The 17502-nt window shown below is 40.5% G+C and overlaps 1 protein-coding gene across 2 annotated transcripts in view; it reads right to left on the bottom strand.

Moving 5' to 3' along the window:
• LOC106557099 (choline O-acetyltransferase) overlaps nt 1-15799 on the bottom strand; it is a 31034-nt gene extending 15235 nt beyond the window's left edge. The window contains exons 1-7 of one of the 2 annotated variants that reach the window (XM_087703103.1): nt 15483-15799; nt 14288-14479; nt 13543-13661; nt 7793-7846; nt 5735-5915; nt 3932-4109; nt 2451-2620 (exon numbers count right to left, since the gene is read on the bottom strand). In XM_087703103.1, coding sequence (XP_087559229.1) covers nt 2451-2620; nt 3932-4109; nt 5735-5915; nt 7793-7846; nt 13543-13661; nt 14288-14479; nt 15483-15545 — 957 coding nt within the window. In that variant the 5' untranslated portion in view covers nt 15546-15799. The remainder of the gene's footprint in view (nt 1-2450; nt 2621-3931; nt 4110-5734; nt 5916-7792; nt 7847-13542; nt 13662-14287; nt 14480-15482) is intronic. The other variant, XM_087703102.1, reaches the window with a different exon arrangement.
• Between the last annotated feature and the right edge of the window lie 1703 nt (nt 15800-17502).

Below are 17502 nucleotides of genomic sequence, written 5' to 3'. Positions count from 1 at the left end.
TTTCCAAGTGTTCTCTCTTATTTTCACTTCCACACAGAATAATAGAGGTGGAAGATCTGTAGTCTAATCCCCTGCTTAAGCAGAAGACCCTATATCATTTGAGGAGCCAAAGAAGAGGTGGTCAACCTATATTCTCCAAAGCCCCTGAAGACAGGACAAGAAGCAATGGATGAAAACTAATCGAGGAGAGAAGCAACCTAGAAATAAGGAGAAACTTCCTAATAGTGAGGACAATTAACCAGTGGAACTTCCCTCCAGAAGTTGGCACTGAAAGTTTATAACTGGAAGTTTTTAAGAAAAGGTTGGACAGACACTTGTACAGAATGGTATAGATCTCCTGCTTGAGCAGGGGGTTGGACTAGAAGACCTCCAAACAGTGACGTGCAGTGAGGTTTATGGCAGGTGAGGTATTGACACAGAGGTTTCAAATTTTTTTAGACTTGTGGATTTCACCTCCCAGAATTCCACAGCCAGGAATGCTCAGTTCTGATGTAAAGCGACAGCATTTTTTCTCCTTTGCGAAATACGTTTTCCTTCATTCTTTTTCTTCTCCCTCCCCCTCCTTCCTCCCTCTCTCCCTCCCTCCCTCCTCTCTCAAACAGACACACGCACACAGAGAAGTTGGATCCCTTTCTCACACACTCACTCTCAAACAAACACAAACACAGAAGTTGGATTGGATATATTTTCCAATGGCTTGAAAGCAGCTCCTCTGCCATACCCTCCCCCGCAATTCCCCTGTTGCCTTCCGATCCGAGCCTTTGATTGCAGGTGGAGCCACGTTGCCTTTTCAAACTTGTAATCAGTGAAGCTGGGCTTATATATTTTTATTCAGCTGTGTGTGTGTGTGTGTGTGTGTGTGTGTGTGTTTGAAAAGACAACGTGGCTCTGCATGCAATCAAACTTTTTGAATTCCTCCCCCCTCCCCACACACGCACCTTTTCCAGCTGTTTCAGAGAGGATTTCAACTCTGCTCTTGCCTGCCATCATGAAAAGAAAAAAAAATGTAAAAAGAAAAAGGCATGGGCTCTGAGGTCAGACTGAGCTAGTTGCTCCCAGAGCCTCTAAAAAGCCTCTAAAAATGCCCTCTACAGGAGGCAGGAGGATGACGTGCCACATCTACATAAGGAATTTTTCGGCTTTTAACCCTTGCTTAGCTCTGCTCGAGTGATCATAAAGTCAGACTAAATGAGGCACCTCGTTCTCCTGCCGCCCCCTGTAGAGGGCACTTTTTTAGAGGCTTTTTTTACACAGTTAAGCACTAAGCAGTCTTTAAAAAATAAGTCTAATAATTTGAACATTCTATAGGCATTTATAGTTATTGACTTACCTTCTTGCAGCAAACAGCCCGATTAGCACAAGAAAAAGAAATCTGCCTCTGCCTCCCAGTAATTTGCCTTGTGGAGCAAACAGCAAGTTTCACTTTCAGTTTAAGTGTCCCTCTGATCATCAGCTGTTTCAGGCTGCAGGATTGCTATAGCTTATTGTAACCTCCGCAAGGCCCATTTTCCCTGTTTTCCCCGTTTGCTGAAAGGAGGTAAATTGCTGGGAGGCAGAGGCCAAAGGGTGGGGGATGGTGGGTGGGTGGGGCTACATTCACTGTATAAGACACACCCAAATTTTCATCCTCTTTTAGGAAAAAGGTGCGTCTTATACTCTGAAAAATACAGTATGTATTGCTGGACAACTTGAAGCAAGTGATAAGTTGAAGAAAGAACCCGGGATAAATTCCAACGTTTCCTTCATTTTCTCTTGTAGAACCATCTGCTTCCAATGAACCAGCAATCACTTCTAGACTGTTCTGGGAAGGAAGGAAGGAAGGAAGGAAGGAAGGAAGGAAGGAAGGAAGGAAGGAAGGAAGGGAAGGCCTTTAAAGACAGTCGGTCTGGTTGGGTCATAGAAGTAGAGAGGTGGGCTTTGTTGAAGACAGACCTCCTGCAGAAGGCAGATTTGGACCCAGATCCATTTTCGGCTTCTTAAAGCTCTTTTCTTTGAGAGTCCCACATTGTAGCCAGATCACAGGTAGTCATCAATGTCTGACCACAATTGGGCCCAGATTTAATGTTGTTAAGTGAGAAATTTGTTAAGTGAATTTTGCCCCTTCTTATGACCTTTCTTGCCACTGTTGTTCAGTGAATCACTGCAGTTGTTAAGTTAGTAAAGGATTGTTCAGTGATTTTGACTTCCCCGTTGACCCTGCTTGTCAGAAGGGGATCCCGTGACCTCAGGACACTGCAGCTATCATAAATATTAACCAGTTGCCAAGCATCTGAATGTAAAGAACATGGGGAAAAGGTTGTGAGTCATTTTTTTCAATGTGATTTCGAATGGTAACTAAACACACTGTTGTAAGTCAAGGACTATCTGTAGAAGATCTTCATTGGCTCCCCCCATTCAGCCAGGAATCATTGTGTGTGTGCTGTTCCCCTCTGCTGGTTGTGGGGACTTACCTGCATAGACTTATCATACCAGCGATTGGCACCATTTCTAGAGTAGCCACCACCATGGAGAAGCTGCAAAGCCCTGTTGGTGTCATTCAGCTCTTCTCCAGCTGGACTATCAAGGCAGACTAAGCACAGGCTTCGTTCAATCATATCAAGGGAGTCTCGGTTTGTAGAATCTAGAGGAGAAAACTATTTGCTCAGAATAATGGCAGACTGTTCCTTGATTTTCCGCTCCGAAATGCAATTGTTATGCTTTGTACACACATTCTCTGAGAAGTCTAAGAATGCAAGTATTTTGTTACTTCAGGATGAAGCCAGTGGAAATTTAGGGTGAACAACATTTGGGTTTTTACCCATCAAGGCTGGGAGGAAATTAGCTCTCAAAGCACTTAGATTGACTTCCCTCTACAAATTTATCTGCTGAACCTGGAAAGCACCAGATCTCTTTGGTAACTTGATGGACTTACGCCTGGAGGTGTAGTCGTATGCATTTTATGAGATCGACATCTGAAATAAAATCATTAAAACTGGATATTAGATAGTCTTACAATCTAATCTTTGTGGGGTCCTTGATGCTCTCTGAGCTTGGATGTTTCCTTGCACACATTTCATTACCTGACTAGGTGACATCATCCATGTGAAAAGGGAATGGGATTTGCACACCCAAGCACTGATGATGTTGCCCAACTAGGTCAATGTTTGCAAGAAAGTCACCAAGCTCAGAGACCACCAAGGATTCCACAGTTCAACCCTGAGTTACAGAAATTCTCTTCTACTGGTAATCTAATCTTTGCCTAAGGAAGCCTTGAAACTTGTTCCACCTCTCAGAATTTCATGAGCAAATTCCTTACCTCAATAGGCTCACAATAGGAAATGTGAGCATTAAAATTTATGAAAATAAGAAGTGTCTTTTTAGATGGGACCAGAGATCTCTCTTGTCTGGGATGAGATGGGTCTACTTGGGTAGGAGGACCCTCTGAGCCCACAGAAGGGGAGAACTTTCAGCAACCTCATTTCAGTTTTTGTAATGTGGAAACAAGGCCTAGATGGATGTTTTTTTTAAAGAAGACATAATAGGTGGGCAGGCTCCTTTGAAATTGGGCTTTTTTGATATTGTCCCCAAAATTAAACCTGGATATGATTTTAATCTGGGTTCAGATGTGGTGGAGAATTAAAATATACCACCTGCTAAGAATGATTGGAGTGTTGCTCTGTAGGATTCCCAGACTTCTTGACAGGTTAAAAGGAATAAGTAAGACGGGCTTATTGGGTTATTATTACTAGTGTTATTGCTATTGTTATTACTATTGTTGTTGTTATTACTGTTATTATTAGACTGTAGGCAGTGCAAGAAGTCCCCAGGGCAAAGGGAAAAAGAAAAGGGGAATGGAAAAAGGCTAGAAAGGGGACAACCACTGTTGAGGGCAACTCTGCCAAAGAACTGGATGATGGGGATTGGGTGGGACTCCCAGGTGGCTCTCACTGACCTTCCATGAGGATCGCCCTGGCGGTGGCCCACTCCAGCCTTCCATCTGAGGTCAGGAGACCAATTGGAGGCAGTCTCTCTTCCTCGCTTTCCGACATCTTAACTATCTTCCGTAACTGAGTGAAAAGGTCTCCTTCACTGAGACGCCGGAAATTAATCACCACGTCCAAAACAAAAAACTGCGGAGAAAGAATCAGGAATGAAAAGAGGAGGATGGTTTCATCTTTGAATCAAGGGACAACGGCTGCTGCCCGAAGGCCATTCTTCCCTTGCTGATGTCCTCTTGGAGGCCATTCACAACTCCTTCCTGCTTGGCCCACTCACAGTCTGCCCCCTCCCCATCACCAGCCTCTGAGCATTAACAAACGCATTCAGAAGGGGCCAAAGCAAAATTGAACGAGGCATGTTTGTGCCACACATCGGCCAGCTAGACTTTTAATTCCAAGACGTTGTTTTACAGTGGGGTGTGTGTGTGGGTGGTGGATATCAAAAAAAGTAAAAATGGTGGCTACAACCATACAAAGTGTCACCTTTTTTATTTTGTTTGTACATGTCGAGCGTATAAAAAGGGGTGGGGCTCCTATCACATGATCACGGCTGCCATTTTGAGGCTTCTGAGATGTGGATTCACCATAATATAGAGTAGAAGTAAATAACTTTTTGATCCCTTTTTAAAAGTCCTATGGTGCTGTCCGGCTCCACTAATTTCGATTATAACTAGTCAAAAATCGCCAGCGCTGTTTCCCTTTGTTTTGGTGGATAACAGAACCAATTAGAGTAGAAATTTAAAATAGCTGGTAAAATCCAGTGTTTAGGGAAGTTGGAATTAGAAGACCCAGACTAAAATCTTCACTAGATCACAGACTCATTGGGTGAATGGGTTAGTCACTTTAGCACAATACATTTTACCTTGTAGGATTGTAGTTGTGGAGATACACCTGTTTAATGTACTCCACAGTAATGTCTACCTTATTTTCCTCATGCACTATGTGTCAAAATCTTTGAGAAAAGTTGGTTGGTAAATATAATTAAAAATTACTAACAAAAAAAGAAAAAAAATGTAGCTTTCTTTGGGAAAAAAGGAAACACACAGAAAATCTGCCAATTTCAGTCTCAGTCTGTGAGGTCCTCAGGTTCTTGATTGTGACTCCAATCACCAAGAGTATCTTCAGTTTTGCTTTGATGGTCAAAAGTCCACTGAGAAAAAGGAGGCATTCATTTGGAACAAACTTTTCACTATCTTTTTTATTTCTTCTTCTCAAGCTGTTTGTAAGTTCTTGCCTCCCGGAGCTTCCCAAGAAAACAGGGCTCTTGAAACTGCAGTTGTTCCAAAAGGAGCTTTTATTGAAAGACTTGTGATAGCAAGAGGTCTAGGCAGGAACTAAATCTTCCCACTTAACAAACAGCAAATTTAAAAACAGTGCAAACAACTCCCTCCCCCCCCCACAGCACAGCGATGCAGGAAACAGAAACTTCAGACAGAGATCCCTCCAATCCTCTCCCCTCCCACCAGACTGCCAGCGTCCCAATAGAAACATATGGGACCTGACACTTATGGATTTTGTTTTCAGGCATTTTTTAAAAATTCCAGCTCTATGGACTTCAATCCCCCTAATTCTCAGCACTGGCTGCATTGGTTGGTGAATGCTGGAACCTGAAGTTCACATATCTAATGATCCCCCAAATGAGGCAAAACTCCCATAACCTGAATTTGCATACGGTCTTGATCAATTCAAGAAAAGTGGGTGAGGGTAGATTTTTTTAAAAAAAAAACAACAACAACGTAGGATTCAGATGCCCCCACCTGATTGTTGCAAGCAACAATGATATGATCTGGTTCAGGCATAATATTGCTTTTCTGGGACACGAGGGTGTCCTTGGTAAGTCCTGGAAGACGATAAGAAGAGAAGAGTCCGTAGTATTGTTTCATACAAAGAGGGTGACCGGACAGTTGTCCACGAGCGAAATCCACAGGGAGCGCATGGCTGGAGGGACAGAATAAGAGACAAAACATAACGTCTGTGGGTGAGGGTAGAAAGAAAAGAAATCTGATCAGATCAACTAGAACCAAGAGAGATAAAAACAAAGTATTGGTAGATGGATGCCAAAGCCATCATTCTTAACATGTCCATGTTCCAACCATATAACCATTCATGAATGAGCATTGGAGAAAACACAGTAATAGTCAATAATGACCAAAAATGTCTACTTCTTCCTGTCTTGTAAGGCTCTGCTGAACTTTGAAATCTCAGACAGAAAAATATGAGTGTGTTGCCATGCACGGCAGAGCTCCTTCCGCCAGAGATGATTGTATTTTTTTGGGGTGGTGAGGCAAGGAAGATGTTAGATGGACTTAGTCCTTTTTAAAGGGCAGGCAAAATTGCTAGGACAATGTGATGTCTAATTGCCTACAATTTGGGAGAAGCTTGAGATGCTAAAATTGAATTATAGTATCATATTAATGTCTCATTCTAAGGACAGTAGAAAAATTAATAATTATAATGTTTTGTAAGCAATGTTCTCGGGAGACACTTGTAAAAGACCTTGTGCTAAACTAGATGGAAACAGCAGAATTGATGAATTGTTTGGCAAAATATCCTATCACTGCCTTCTCTGGAACAAAGGTTCTCCCCCCCCCCCGAGTTTCAATTAGAATAATACTTGATAGAATCTCTCAAATCAAACTGTTGAATCCCAGTGTTGAATAACTCAAGATGCATTTGAATAAATTCAAGGATTTTGCATGCACGTAAAAGCGTCTCCCCCCCTGCCCCCCCGACCCTCCCTGATTGTTTCAACAAATTAAATCAACCCAATCCAATCTTTCAAATCACATCAAATCTATTTTATGGAGATGATTCAATTTTCAAATAGTTCTCGTCAAATTTTTGACTGTTTAGATTGATGATCTGAATGGAATGATTTGAATTGGATAATAGCCTATCATAGTCTGGATTGAAGAAGATTTATTGAACAGATCTGAAGCAGGAATGGAAGGGAGTGTGTTGTTGAGTTAAGGTGTAATCTAACACAACAGGATCACTCAACACAAGACACAACAAGTGCAGTCTGGTTCAGCAATGCTAATAAACATACACTGGCCCTCAATGGAATGACTACAAAGCTTCTGTGCTTTGGCAAATGATCATATCTATTCATAACGATATCTTAATTTCCACTCACACGGGTCTAGTTTTGTTAGGCTGCTCAGTGTTTTAACATCAGGATTTCATAAATCCTTCCTGCAAGGAACTGGAAATTGTTGCCTTTTGATGCCAAACTATAATTCTGGGGTGCACAGCTTTTCCAGGGCTGAAGAGGACCACACTTGGGCTTTTGAACATGACCACTGGAACATCCTTCCAGGAGTAATGGGTAGAGACAAGGGCAAATGAACATTCTTTGCTTTTCATTTATCTTTTATTTCCATTCAACTGAAATGTCATTGTACTTCCAGTTGTGTCTTCTATAATTTCCTTCATCCTCTTAAAAAAAGGGATGGGAGGATGGGAGGATGGCCTTCAGCCCTGGGATGATATGTCATTTAGCAACGTTGTTCCTGCCGAGAAAATACACTGTGCCTAGAAACACCTTTTGTGCTTTTCAGCTCTTCTAATCTTCAGCCTTCTTTCCAAGCAGTTCCAGAGTCTGGGACTGAAGTCAGATGTAATCTTGTTAATTGTTTACAATTTATGGGACTTGCCCCTAAAAGCGGTACATCTAAATTCCATCTACAATTCTCCCCAAAACATGGTTTACTTTGAGAGAGTGACTTTGTTGCTGCATGAACGGATCTCAGCCCCCTTTTGTTTCTGTTCCTCATTTAAGAAGGAATTCTATTTGTAAGAGACAAATGGCTTACCTGTCCAGCAGAGCTTTATAATCCAGAACTCCAGAAATGAGATTGGCCGCAAACCTAGAAGTCAAAATATAGAAGCCCTATAGGATTTCTATAGCAAAAAATTATATACACATCATTGTCATCATCATCATCATCATCGTCGTCATCATCACCAAATTATCATGGTGGTCCTTTGCCATCTGACAATCAAGGAGCAGCTTGATAGATTGTTCATCAGTATTAATTGATCTTATTACTTCCATTTTTAAATCTCCTCTGAAAAGGAATGGATGAGATTCTCGGCTAATTTGTGCTGCAAAGTATGTTAGATTCCTGATATGGCGTGTGAATTCAAACCTAGGTCTTCATTGAATCCTAGGTCTTCAATAAATCCATTGTTTTAACAATATATTAAGGAAGTCTCTTAATTAAGTTTCTTGAGCCTCTTCAAATTGCATTACTCCTTGAGGTGGGCCAGCCAGGAGATGCCTGTGGTTTAGCAAAAATGCAGCAGGACAGAGCTATTTTAATGCTCCCAATCCTCTCTTTCCCTCACAAACTCTTCCTACAAAAGAATATCTTTAATCTTGCCTTACTTTTTTCCTGAAGACAGGCAAACAGTATCATGGGTTAAAAGGCTGTAGAGATTCTCAGTCATCTAGGTCATGGTTGTCCCATGACACATGAGGACATAGATAAACCTCCAAATGCTTCAACGACCCTCTAAAAGGATGCAAATGACCAGCTGTCTGCATGGAATATAAACCCTTCCATTCCTCAGTTCTGACATTCCCCTGTCAGTGCTGAAGAAGCTTCTTGGATGAGAAGTGAAACATCTTCAAAAAAAACCCAAGAAAGCCCAGTTGTCTCCTGAAAAACCAACTTTTGGAACAACCATGACCTGGATGACTGAGAATCTCTACAGAATTTAGCTATGCAATTTGGGATGAAGACCCTTTGAATTGTGTGGGAGTAGGAATGGATTTCCAGAGGAAACATTGCAGACCACAGGAACCAGGAATGCTACTCAGGTGATCCTGAGGAGACAGATAAACCTCCAAGAGCCTTCAATGACCCTCTGAAAGGATGCAAACGACTTAGCTGTCTGCAAGGAATATAAATCCTTCCATTCCCCATCATCCTGTCAGAGTGGAAGAAGTTTCTTGGGTGAGAAGCGAAACGTCTTCAAAAGAAAAAGCAAGAAAGTCCAATTATCTCCTTAAAAAAGCACCTTTGGGAAGATCATGGATTGTTTGTTTCAAGCCAGCTTTCATTTAGACTAGCCTTAACTACTAATGCTAAGTTTATGGTACTGTGCAGACTGATATTTTGGATGCATTATCTGTTTTTCTCTGAACAATTTTTAAATTAAAATTGTCTTATTGCAGTTCATATCTGGTCAAGATTGTGTCTGGACAGCATTTTATGTTTCCTCCTCCTAGTTTAAGGTTTCTCTATAGAACTCCAGCAGGCTGAGGCCTTTTCCAGGTCAGGATGTGTGCAAATAACAGATGCAAAGCAGGGAAAAAAAATAGCTGCCACAATGAAGCTATTTAGTTTATAGAAAAACCAGCACTGATAATACTTTTTTTAAAGATTCTGAAGAAGAGCTTCTGGTCAGGGATGTCATTCTGCATGTCAACAACATTTGCAGATCTAATGATTTAACCAGCATACATGGGACTCAGGGAGGGCTAATTGAAAAGCGGAGGCTGAGATGCAACTCAGATAGAAATGGAAGTTATATGCAGAGCTGTCGTCCTTGTGCCTCATGACAGACTAAATAAGAAACAAGGCTTTCAAGACTTCACCAGCATTGGAATTCTTAGATTGCACTCAAAGTAAAAGGAGATGAAGCATATGATCCCATTAGCAGAACAATCTCGATCAAGGCATTTAATCAGAATTTCAATATTTTCAAATTGCCTCTGTACTTTAGAAAATGCTATCTAATATGACCTATATTCAGGGAAGCCTTGTTGTAATAAAAAATAACAAATATATCTAAAAACATTTTTTTTAAAGGAACTTTGGAAATTTTTAAATGAAAAGTCTCCTTTAATTTTGTCTTGATTTGAGGTGGCTACATGGATAGGATAAGATGTGGCAACTACTTCTTCCAAATACTAAGATCAATCTTCTTTTTTGGGGGATCAGTCAAGTTTCTTACAATATTAGAAGCTGTCTATTACATTTTGTACCTATTTCAACATTTGAATTCGTAGGCAATATTATTAATTGAACAGAATTAAGGGATGGCCAGGATATGCTAGAAAAATATACCGAAAAATTTACCATATTTTGGGGGGTATAAGACACACCAAGGTATTGAAGAGGCAAATTAAAAAAAAGTTTTTACACTCTGTAGAGCTCCCAAAAACGGTCCGTTTTTGTTTTTGTTTTTTTTCAAACAAATGGCATGTTCTTGGGGGCAGGGGGGCAAAACTGAGCAAAAAATGGGTCATTTCTTGCTCATTTCTGCCCTCCCCAGCCCCCAGGAGCACTCGGCAAAGCTCCTAAAGGCTGTGCACAGCAATTTTGGTGAAGGGGGCGGGGTTTCAGTAGGCAAAAATAATGCTGTATTCAGTGTATAAGAGGCACCTAGATTTTCAGTATCTTTTTTGAGGGAAAAGGGTGCGTCTTATACTCAGAAAAATACATTGCATAGGGGAGAGGGAGAGGGAGGGAGGGAGAGAGAGAGAGAGAGAATAAGTATAAGTATAATCGTTATTGTCATTGTTCTTAAATACAACAAAATTGGTTTGGAGAGGGAGAGATTCAATAGATCTGAGAGAGAATCCTCTCTGTAGCCCCCAAGAAACAAGAAAAGATCTTTTCCTCAACTTGCTGCCTTCCAAATATGTCAATAACTCCTAGAAACCCTGTAGTCTAATATTGATCTGGATAGATCAGTTATAAAATAGCTTCTTATGTTACTTCTATATATTGTGCCATGTTGCTTAATCTATAATGTTAAGACTGCAATGCTAATTATATTTACCTGGAAGTTAACAATGGGATGTATTTCTGGATAATTATTTTAGTTTCCACCTTAACCTTAAGATAATGGTTTTCTTGGCATCACTGTATTAATGAATACTTAATTTTGTTCCAAAATCATGGGAATATATTTTAATCCTTGGATTGGCAGTCATTAAATATAAGAATTTGGATTTAGAGATGGTAATTTCAGAATATCAAAGCATGTAAAATTAGCCCTAGATTCACTGCTACATATCTGAAGACTATCTAAATTGTTCGTTCATCCAAATCGTCCTACAATGATACTCATAATATATGAAAATCTCTAGGAACCATTTGTGTCCTATTAAAATAACCTTCTTTTCCATTAGTGCTTCATACGGATCCCACTTCAGGTTTTAAAAATGGCTAGCTTAAAACCCCAATGGTTCACCAAAGCACGTCTATTTTAATTCCACAGTTCTGAGCAAGCTACAATCCAAAAGGCAAATGTTTTAGTTGCTCGGACATTGCAATTTGATGGAGTCTTCAATCCCCTCTGGCAGTGGCATCACTCAAGCAAAAGAGAAATGGGCCTTTGGTAGACAGGAGGGTCCGAGAGACTGTTTTACGTGGTGGTGGGGAATAAGCCATAAGTAGCAGAAGCCATTTCCAGTCCAATTTATCTTCCCAGATCATTTTAATTTCCAAATCTATAGGTAAGGGCAGACACAATGAATATGTTTTTCTTGATAAATGTGATCCTTAGCCTCCAGTTTACAGCATTAGTGGAAAATATCATACTATCTCTGTTTTTGATATTTGTTTATCTGTTCTGACAAGCAGGGCAATGTGTGTGTTTGTGTGTGTGTGTGTACTTACACACTCATACATATAACAACTACTCATTTCCATTGTTTTTATCTACTGGAGCTGTCTGTAGTTTATCTATTTTTATTGCTTTTATTTTACATGTCATTGTGATTTTATGATGCTGCTTGTGACTAATGTCTCCAGACAATGGAAAATGAATCAGAGGGGTGGGATATAAATTATCTAATAAATATGAAAAATAACCAAAAGAGAGTGAAGGAAGAAAAAGCTGTTTCCATTTTCAACACAGGCTTATTTAAAGCAACACAAAGCACCATCCTAACATTCTTTACCCTTTTAAAATTAAATGGGGCAGGCCAGAATCTGGCTGGGCTATAGCTGAGCTGGCATTAAAAAGAGTTTGCTTAATTGGTAGGCTGATGTCAGGCAGAGAGACGAAGGAGCCACTGGGGACTTGAAAGTTAAACCCATGAATGTCCCATGAATGAAGGGGTCCATTTCGATTGAGGTCGATTCTTGAAACAGTGATTGGAACAAGAGGATTTGATATTCTCTCTGTCTATGGAGATTCTCAGTCATCCAGGTCATGGTGGTTCCAAAGGTGTTTTTTTCCCCCCTAGAGGCAACTGGACTTTTTTTTTTCTTTTGAAGTTGTTTTGCTTCTTATCCAAGAAGCTTCTTCAGCTCTGACAGGATGGTTGGGAATGAAAGGATTTATACTCCTTGCAGACAGCTGGTCATTTGCATTTGATTCTAAGGACACAGATAAACCTCCAAGTGGCCTCAACAATTCTCTAAAAAGGATGCAAAGGACCAGCTGTCTGCAAGGAATATAAATCCTTCCATTCCCCACTATCCTGACAAAGCTGAAGAAGCTTCCTGGATGAGAAGTGAAATGTCTTCAAAGAAAAACAAGAAAGTCCAGTTGCCTCCTGAAAAAAGCACCTTTGGGACAACCATGATCTGGATGACTGAGAATCTCTACAGAAGTTTGCTGAACAATTTGGCATGAAGGCCCTTTGGATGGTTCTAACTGAATGGTAGAGGATGGAAGGATTTATATTCCTTGCAGGTTGTTAGTGCTCCTTCTGAGAGTCGTTGAGCCCACTTGGAGATTTATCTGTGCCCTCAGGGTCATCTGAATAGTGCAAATGGGTGTGGAGCCTTCTTGGGACTGCGGAAAGGACCATATGGTAAACAGCCTGTGTTTATAACATATATGCCTGTTTATCCAACATATATACAGTATATACAACACAGTATATATTCCCTGTGTTGTAAACATTGTACATATTCTCTCTCTCAATCTCAAACTCTCTGTGTAAGTAGGAGGAGGCGAACACTTCCAGGGTTAGGAATATGGTTGCTTCAAGAAGTCAGTTTCTGAACAACCTTAGCATGAAGTTTGAAGCCTTGTCCTTTTTAAAACCTGTGTTGCACTGGGATACAGGGAAAAAGAGTCGAGATACAATCAGAGAGTTGTGGCTACCATCTTGACTTTTTTTGACACATCCTCCTGGTGGATGGGCCTGATTGGGAAGCCCCAGTTCCCAAACTCTGCTGTTCAGATGTGCATAGAGAAACCCAAAGGCCCAGAATGATTGTAAACATGAAGAAATAACTTAGAGATGATGCCACTGAAAACCATTTTTGTTTAGATAGCTCTACTTCGGTTCTTCAATTTTTTTTCTAAGACAGAATAATTATGTATGGAGTAAAGGATAGGTTTCATCAGGGTTTTGAATGCAAATCTGTGGATGGTGGGTTAAATTCACATGCATTTCAGCAGTCTTTCATTTAGAAAAGAGGAGGACTCAAAACAGAAATTCAAAATTGGCCGTGGAGCTGGAATAAAAATAAATAAATATATTTATGACCTTCCTGTGCATCATTTGGACAGCTGTTGGTCATAAAGTGCTACAGATGTGGCCAGAACAGAATCTTTGTGGTCTTTGGTGAGTCTTCAGATACTTTACCTCAATTGATCATCTGCTTCTTGGAATTGTTGGCAAGCAAAGATAATTCCTGGGCTAGAATTGATGGGAAGAGCTGATCGGTTATTAAGATACATGTCATCTAGCCAGTATTGCAATACCTGAGAGAGAGGGAGAGAGAGAAAGAGAAAGAGAGAGGGAGGGAGGGAGAGAGAACATGGTCTTTTACCATAAGTGCCTTTTTCTTTCTATTGTTTAAAATTTATTTGTGCCCCGCCTTTATTATTTTCATAAATAACGCAACATGATGAACATTTCCAATACAGTTTCCTCTTCCTATTTTCCCACAATAATCACCCTGTGAGATGGTTTGGGCTAAGAGAGAGTGATTGGCCAAAGTCATCCATCTGGCTTTCATGGTTAACTAGAACTCACTTCCTAGTTAACTAGTCCCACCATCATGGGACTAGAACTCGCCCTCTCTTGCTTTCTAGCTTGGTGCCTTACCCAAACTGGAACTCAATTTTAATATTAATGTTCTCTGATGACTGCAGGTCTATAGTCATTTTTCCCTTCAATGTTTATCTCCCATTGTCTTCAAAAAAGGAAGTCTGTTAATAAACATTTGTCTGTGCTGATAATGTCTCTGTGATATCCGAGCACCTCAATCAATTCCTTGGTGGAGGGAATAAAGGGGAAAGAAGCATGGACCCCAGTGTGATTCTAGCTCTTTTCACATGTTCTATGATGAACATACATATTTGAAGTTGAAGGGCAGAAGACTTACCCAGTTTTCCATTTGTTCATGTCTTTCAAGAAGCTTCTTCTGAAGGAATTCTCCCTGGCCTCCTGGTGCCCCAAACTTCTCCACAAGAGTCTTGGTTTTCTTATATTGTTCATCAGTCACCAGATGTTTCATGCACTGAAGGTACCTATCTAATGTTTGCTGGAGGGAGGGAACTGGGAGCTTGGGCAGTACCTAATGAAAAAGAGTCCAAGCCATTAGTCACGGAATATTCCCATGCCATTTTGTTTTACAAAACTATTTTTTGTAATTGAACTTCTGCCTTGATATTCTAACCTACCACACATTTTCTTTCAGGTTCTTTCTAGTACAATATTATTATATGTTGGGAAATATCTTGCATAGAAGATGTAATTTGCTACAGATAATAAACCCTTGCATTGGATAAGACTTTTGAGTGTCCCTTGAACTTCAAGGAAATCAAATCAGTCAATCCTAAAAGAAGTCAACCTTAACTGTCCTTTGGAAGGACAGATCCTGAAGCTGAAGCTCAAATACTTCAGCCACTGAATGAGAAGAGAGGATTCCCTGGAGAAGACCCTAAAGTTGGGAAAGATGGAAGATGAAAGGAGAAGGGGACGACTGAAGCCAAAACTTTTATGCTTTGAGAAGATTTGTGAAGAAGGGACATCCTGAGCATTTCTTTCAGTCCAGAAAGAACTCATGTCCTTTGTCTTTGACCTTGAAATGTTATGGTTGATGATCTAAAAGTCTTGGTTACCTTCTTTCCTTCTTTTGCTTTTTGGTGTGTGTGTGTGTAAATGGGAAGGGGGATATTAGCTGATTTCTAGGTAAACATCTATAGAATTGTTCAGTACATCCATAATCTTAATCTTAATTGACAATCCTTCTACCTGAGCATTCATTCTAATTTGTTTTCCAAGTGAAGTGAATTGTTCAATTTTTAAAGGCAGCTTCACTCATTTCATCCATGTAGAGGAACACTTTGATATCTGTTCCTCTAAACCAGGGTTGTCCAACCATGGCAACTTTAAAACATGTGGACTTCATTCCAATAATGCTAGCTGGGGAATTCTGGGAGTTGAAGTCCACAAGTCTTGAAGTTGCCAAGGTTGGACATCCTTGATCTAAGCTCTTCTCCACCCCAATGGAAATTCCCCCATCCCCACCCCTCCAAATGCAACTTCCATTCTGATGCCTCTTTCCATTCCCTCACCATCTCATCTTGGCTTTGGGCGCCATTTTCTTTCTTTGCTGTGATCTTCTCTCGGATTGGCATTTTGAGTTTCCTCTAGAGCTTTTCAATGGATCGCAAAACCTGAAGGAAGCAGAGATAAACTTAACATTGCAATGCTTGGATCAGGCATTACATATCTAGATAAATTATAGTCTTTGTAGAGGAAAATCTAAGAAATAGACTTTTCCAGATGAAGAATATTTCTCTACAATCTAGAACCAAATCCCTCTTGTGTCTCCTTTTTGTTGCCTTCTAGCTACAATGGTTCAGAAGCTAGAAAGTAGAAGGGGAATCCTAAAATATTGCAGGTGACAAAAATATTCTCTATTTTTTCCTCCCAATTTGTTTTAACATGCACTTACTCTTGGTGTGGTGGCACTTATTTGCAGGGAGGAAAATGAAATCCCACCAAATTCTTTTTGATCAGCAATTTGTTTGGGGGGGGGAATTGGGCACTCCAAGATGAAAGGATAACACATCAAACAATCAACCCTCTGTGAAAATGATGAGAAAATTGAGCTTGAGCACAATTCAGTCTGTGTTTATAAATGTGTGATCAATTTGGATAAATACAGGACTGGACAATACAACCACATAGGAAAGTGAAGGTGGAATCTCCCATCCAAGAAGAGAATAAGAGCTCTCTCCATGACAGTCTAATTGCTAAGCCGAATGCCTCCCAGCCAAATGTCAAATACAACATGTACTTATTTCTCAAGGATTCCATGCTGTAGAAAACTTAATTATGCCAAAGGCAAAAATGCTCCAGAGGCCTTTATGGACACTTCTGTCCAGTTTGATTTAAGGGGTCAAGCAAATGCTAGGAGTCAAATTAATGCTGGCTGCGTTGATTGTGTTGAACTTCTCATGCCCCATCCAGCCAGTGGACCTGCAAGGGGAGATTGAAATTTAGGGGTTCCTGTGGCCTTTACCGTCCTTCCAAAGCAAAGAGTCATCTGCAACAAAAGGAAGGGAGAGGGGAGATTGATCCGACTTTAAATCATGTCTTGAGTCAGATTAGTGTGGCTGGTTCACTCAGGACCCACCCAAAGCCTCCCTCAACTGTAAGGGAAAAAAAACGGGACATTCTGAAAATCTTCAGGGGTACAGGCAACAAGGTTGTGTAGGCTTCAATGGGAGAAAATTTATGATTTGCAGAATAAAGAGAGAGAGAGAGAGAGAAAGATGAATGAGAGAGAGAAAGAGAAAGAAAGATGAGAGAAAGATGAACGAGAGAGAGAAAGAGAGAGAGAAAGAGAGAGATGAGAAAGAAAGAGAGAGAAAGAGAGAGAGATGTGAAAGAGAGAGAGAGAGAGATGAGAAAGAGAGAGAGAGATGAGAAAGAGACAGAGAAAGATGAAAGAGAGAGAGAAAGAGAGATGAGAAAGAGAGAGAGAAAGATGAAAGAGAGAGAGGAGGGAGAGATGAGAAAGAGAGAGAGAAAGATGAAAGAGAGAAAGAAAGAAAAAGAGAGAGAAAGAGAGAGGAGAAAGAGAGAGAGAGAAAGATGAAAAAGAGAGAGAGAATGAGAAAGTGAGAGAGATGAGAAAAAGAGAGAGAAAGATGAAAGAGAGAGAGAGAGATGCATTACCAAAGACAGGAGTTCAAAATGGAGAAAGGAAAGGAAATAAATGGTATTATAAACAGTTGTACCATTCCAGCTGGGGCATTTCTTATTTTCAATTTCAAACATCTTGAAGGTTTTAAAGAAGGAGAAGGAGAAATCTTATTTGCTCCACCCCAATGGTCCCGCGGGCTTCCCTGCTGTCCTTGTCTTCTCCAAACTGAAAGGCCTGATCTGAGACCACCAAATCCTTTGTCAGTTCTAAAAATGACGCAGGATTCATTGTCTCCTAAAATCGCTTTTCTGTGGCCATTTTCCCTAGAGCCCCACCAGGAGAGGAAGGAGGACTCCAAAGGTTTGGAGAGAGGGCCTGGTGAAGCTGGTAGCTCAGAGAGTTCAACCCTTGTTCATTGGATCCTGTCTCAGGGTTTCCAT

The sequence above is a fragment of the Thamnophis sirtalis genome, unplaced genomic scaffold, assembly GCF_051295495.1.
Source record: "Thamnophis sirtalis isolate CommonGarterSnake01/CBP01778 unplaced genomic scaffold, rThaSir2_p1.2 scaffold_21, whole genome shotgun sequence".
NCBI lineage: Eukaryota > Metazoa > Chordata > Lepidosauria > Squamata > Natricidae > Thamnophis > Thamnophis sirtalis.
This window is presented reverse-complemented; position numbering and strand designations above follow the sequence as displayed.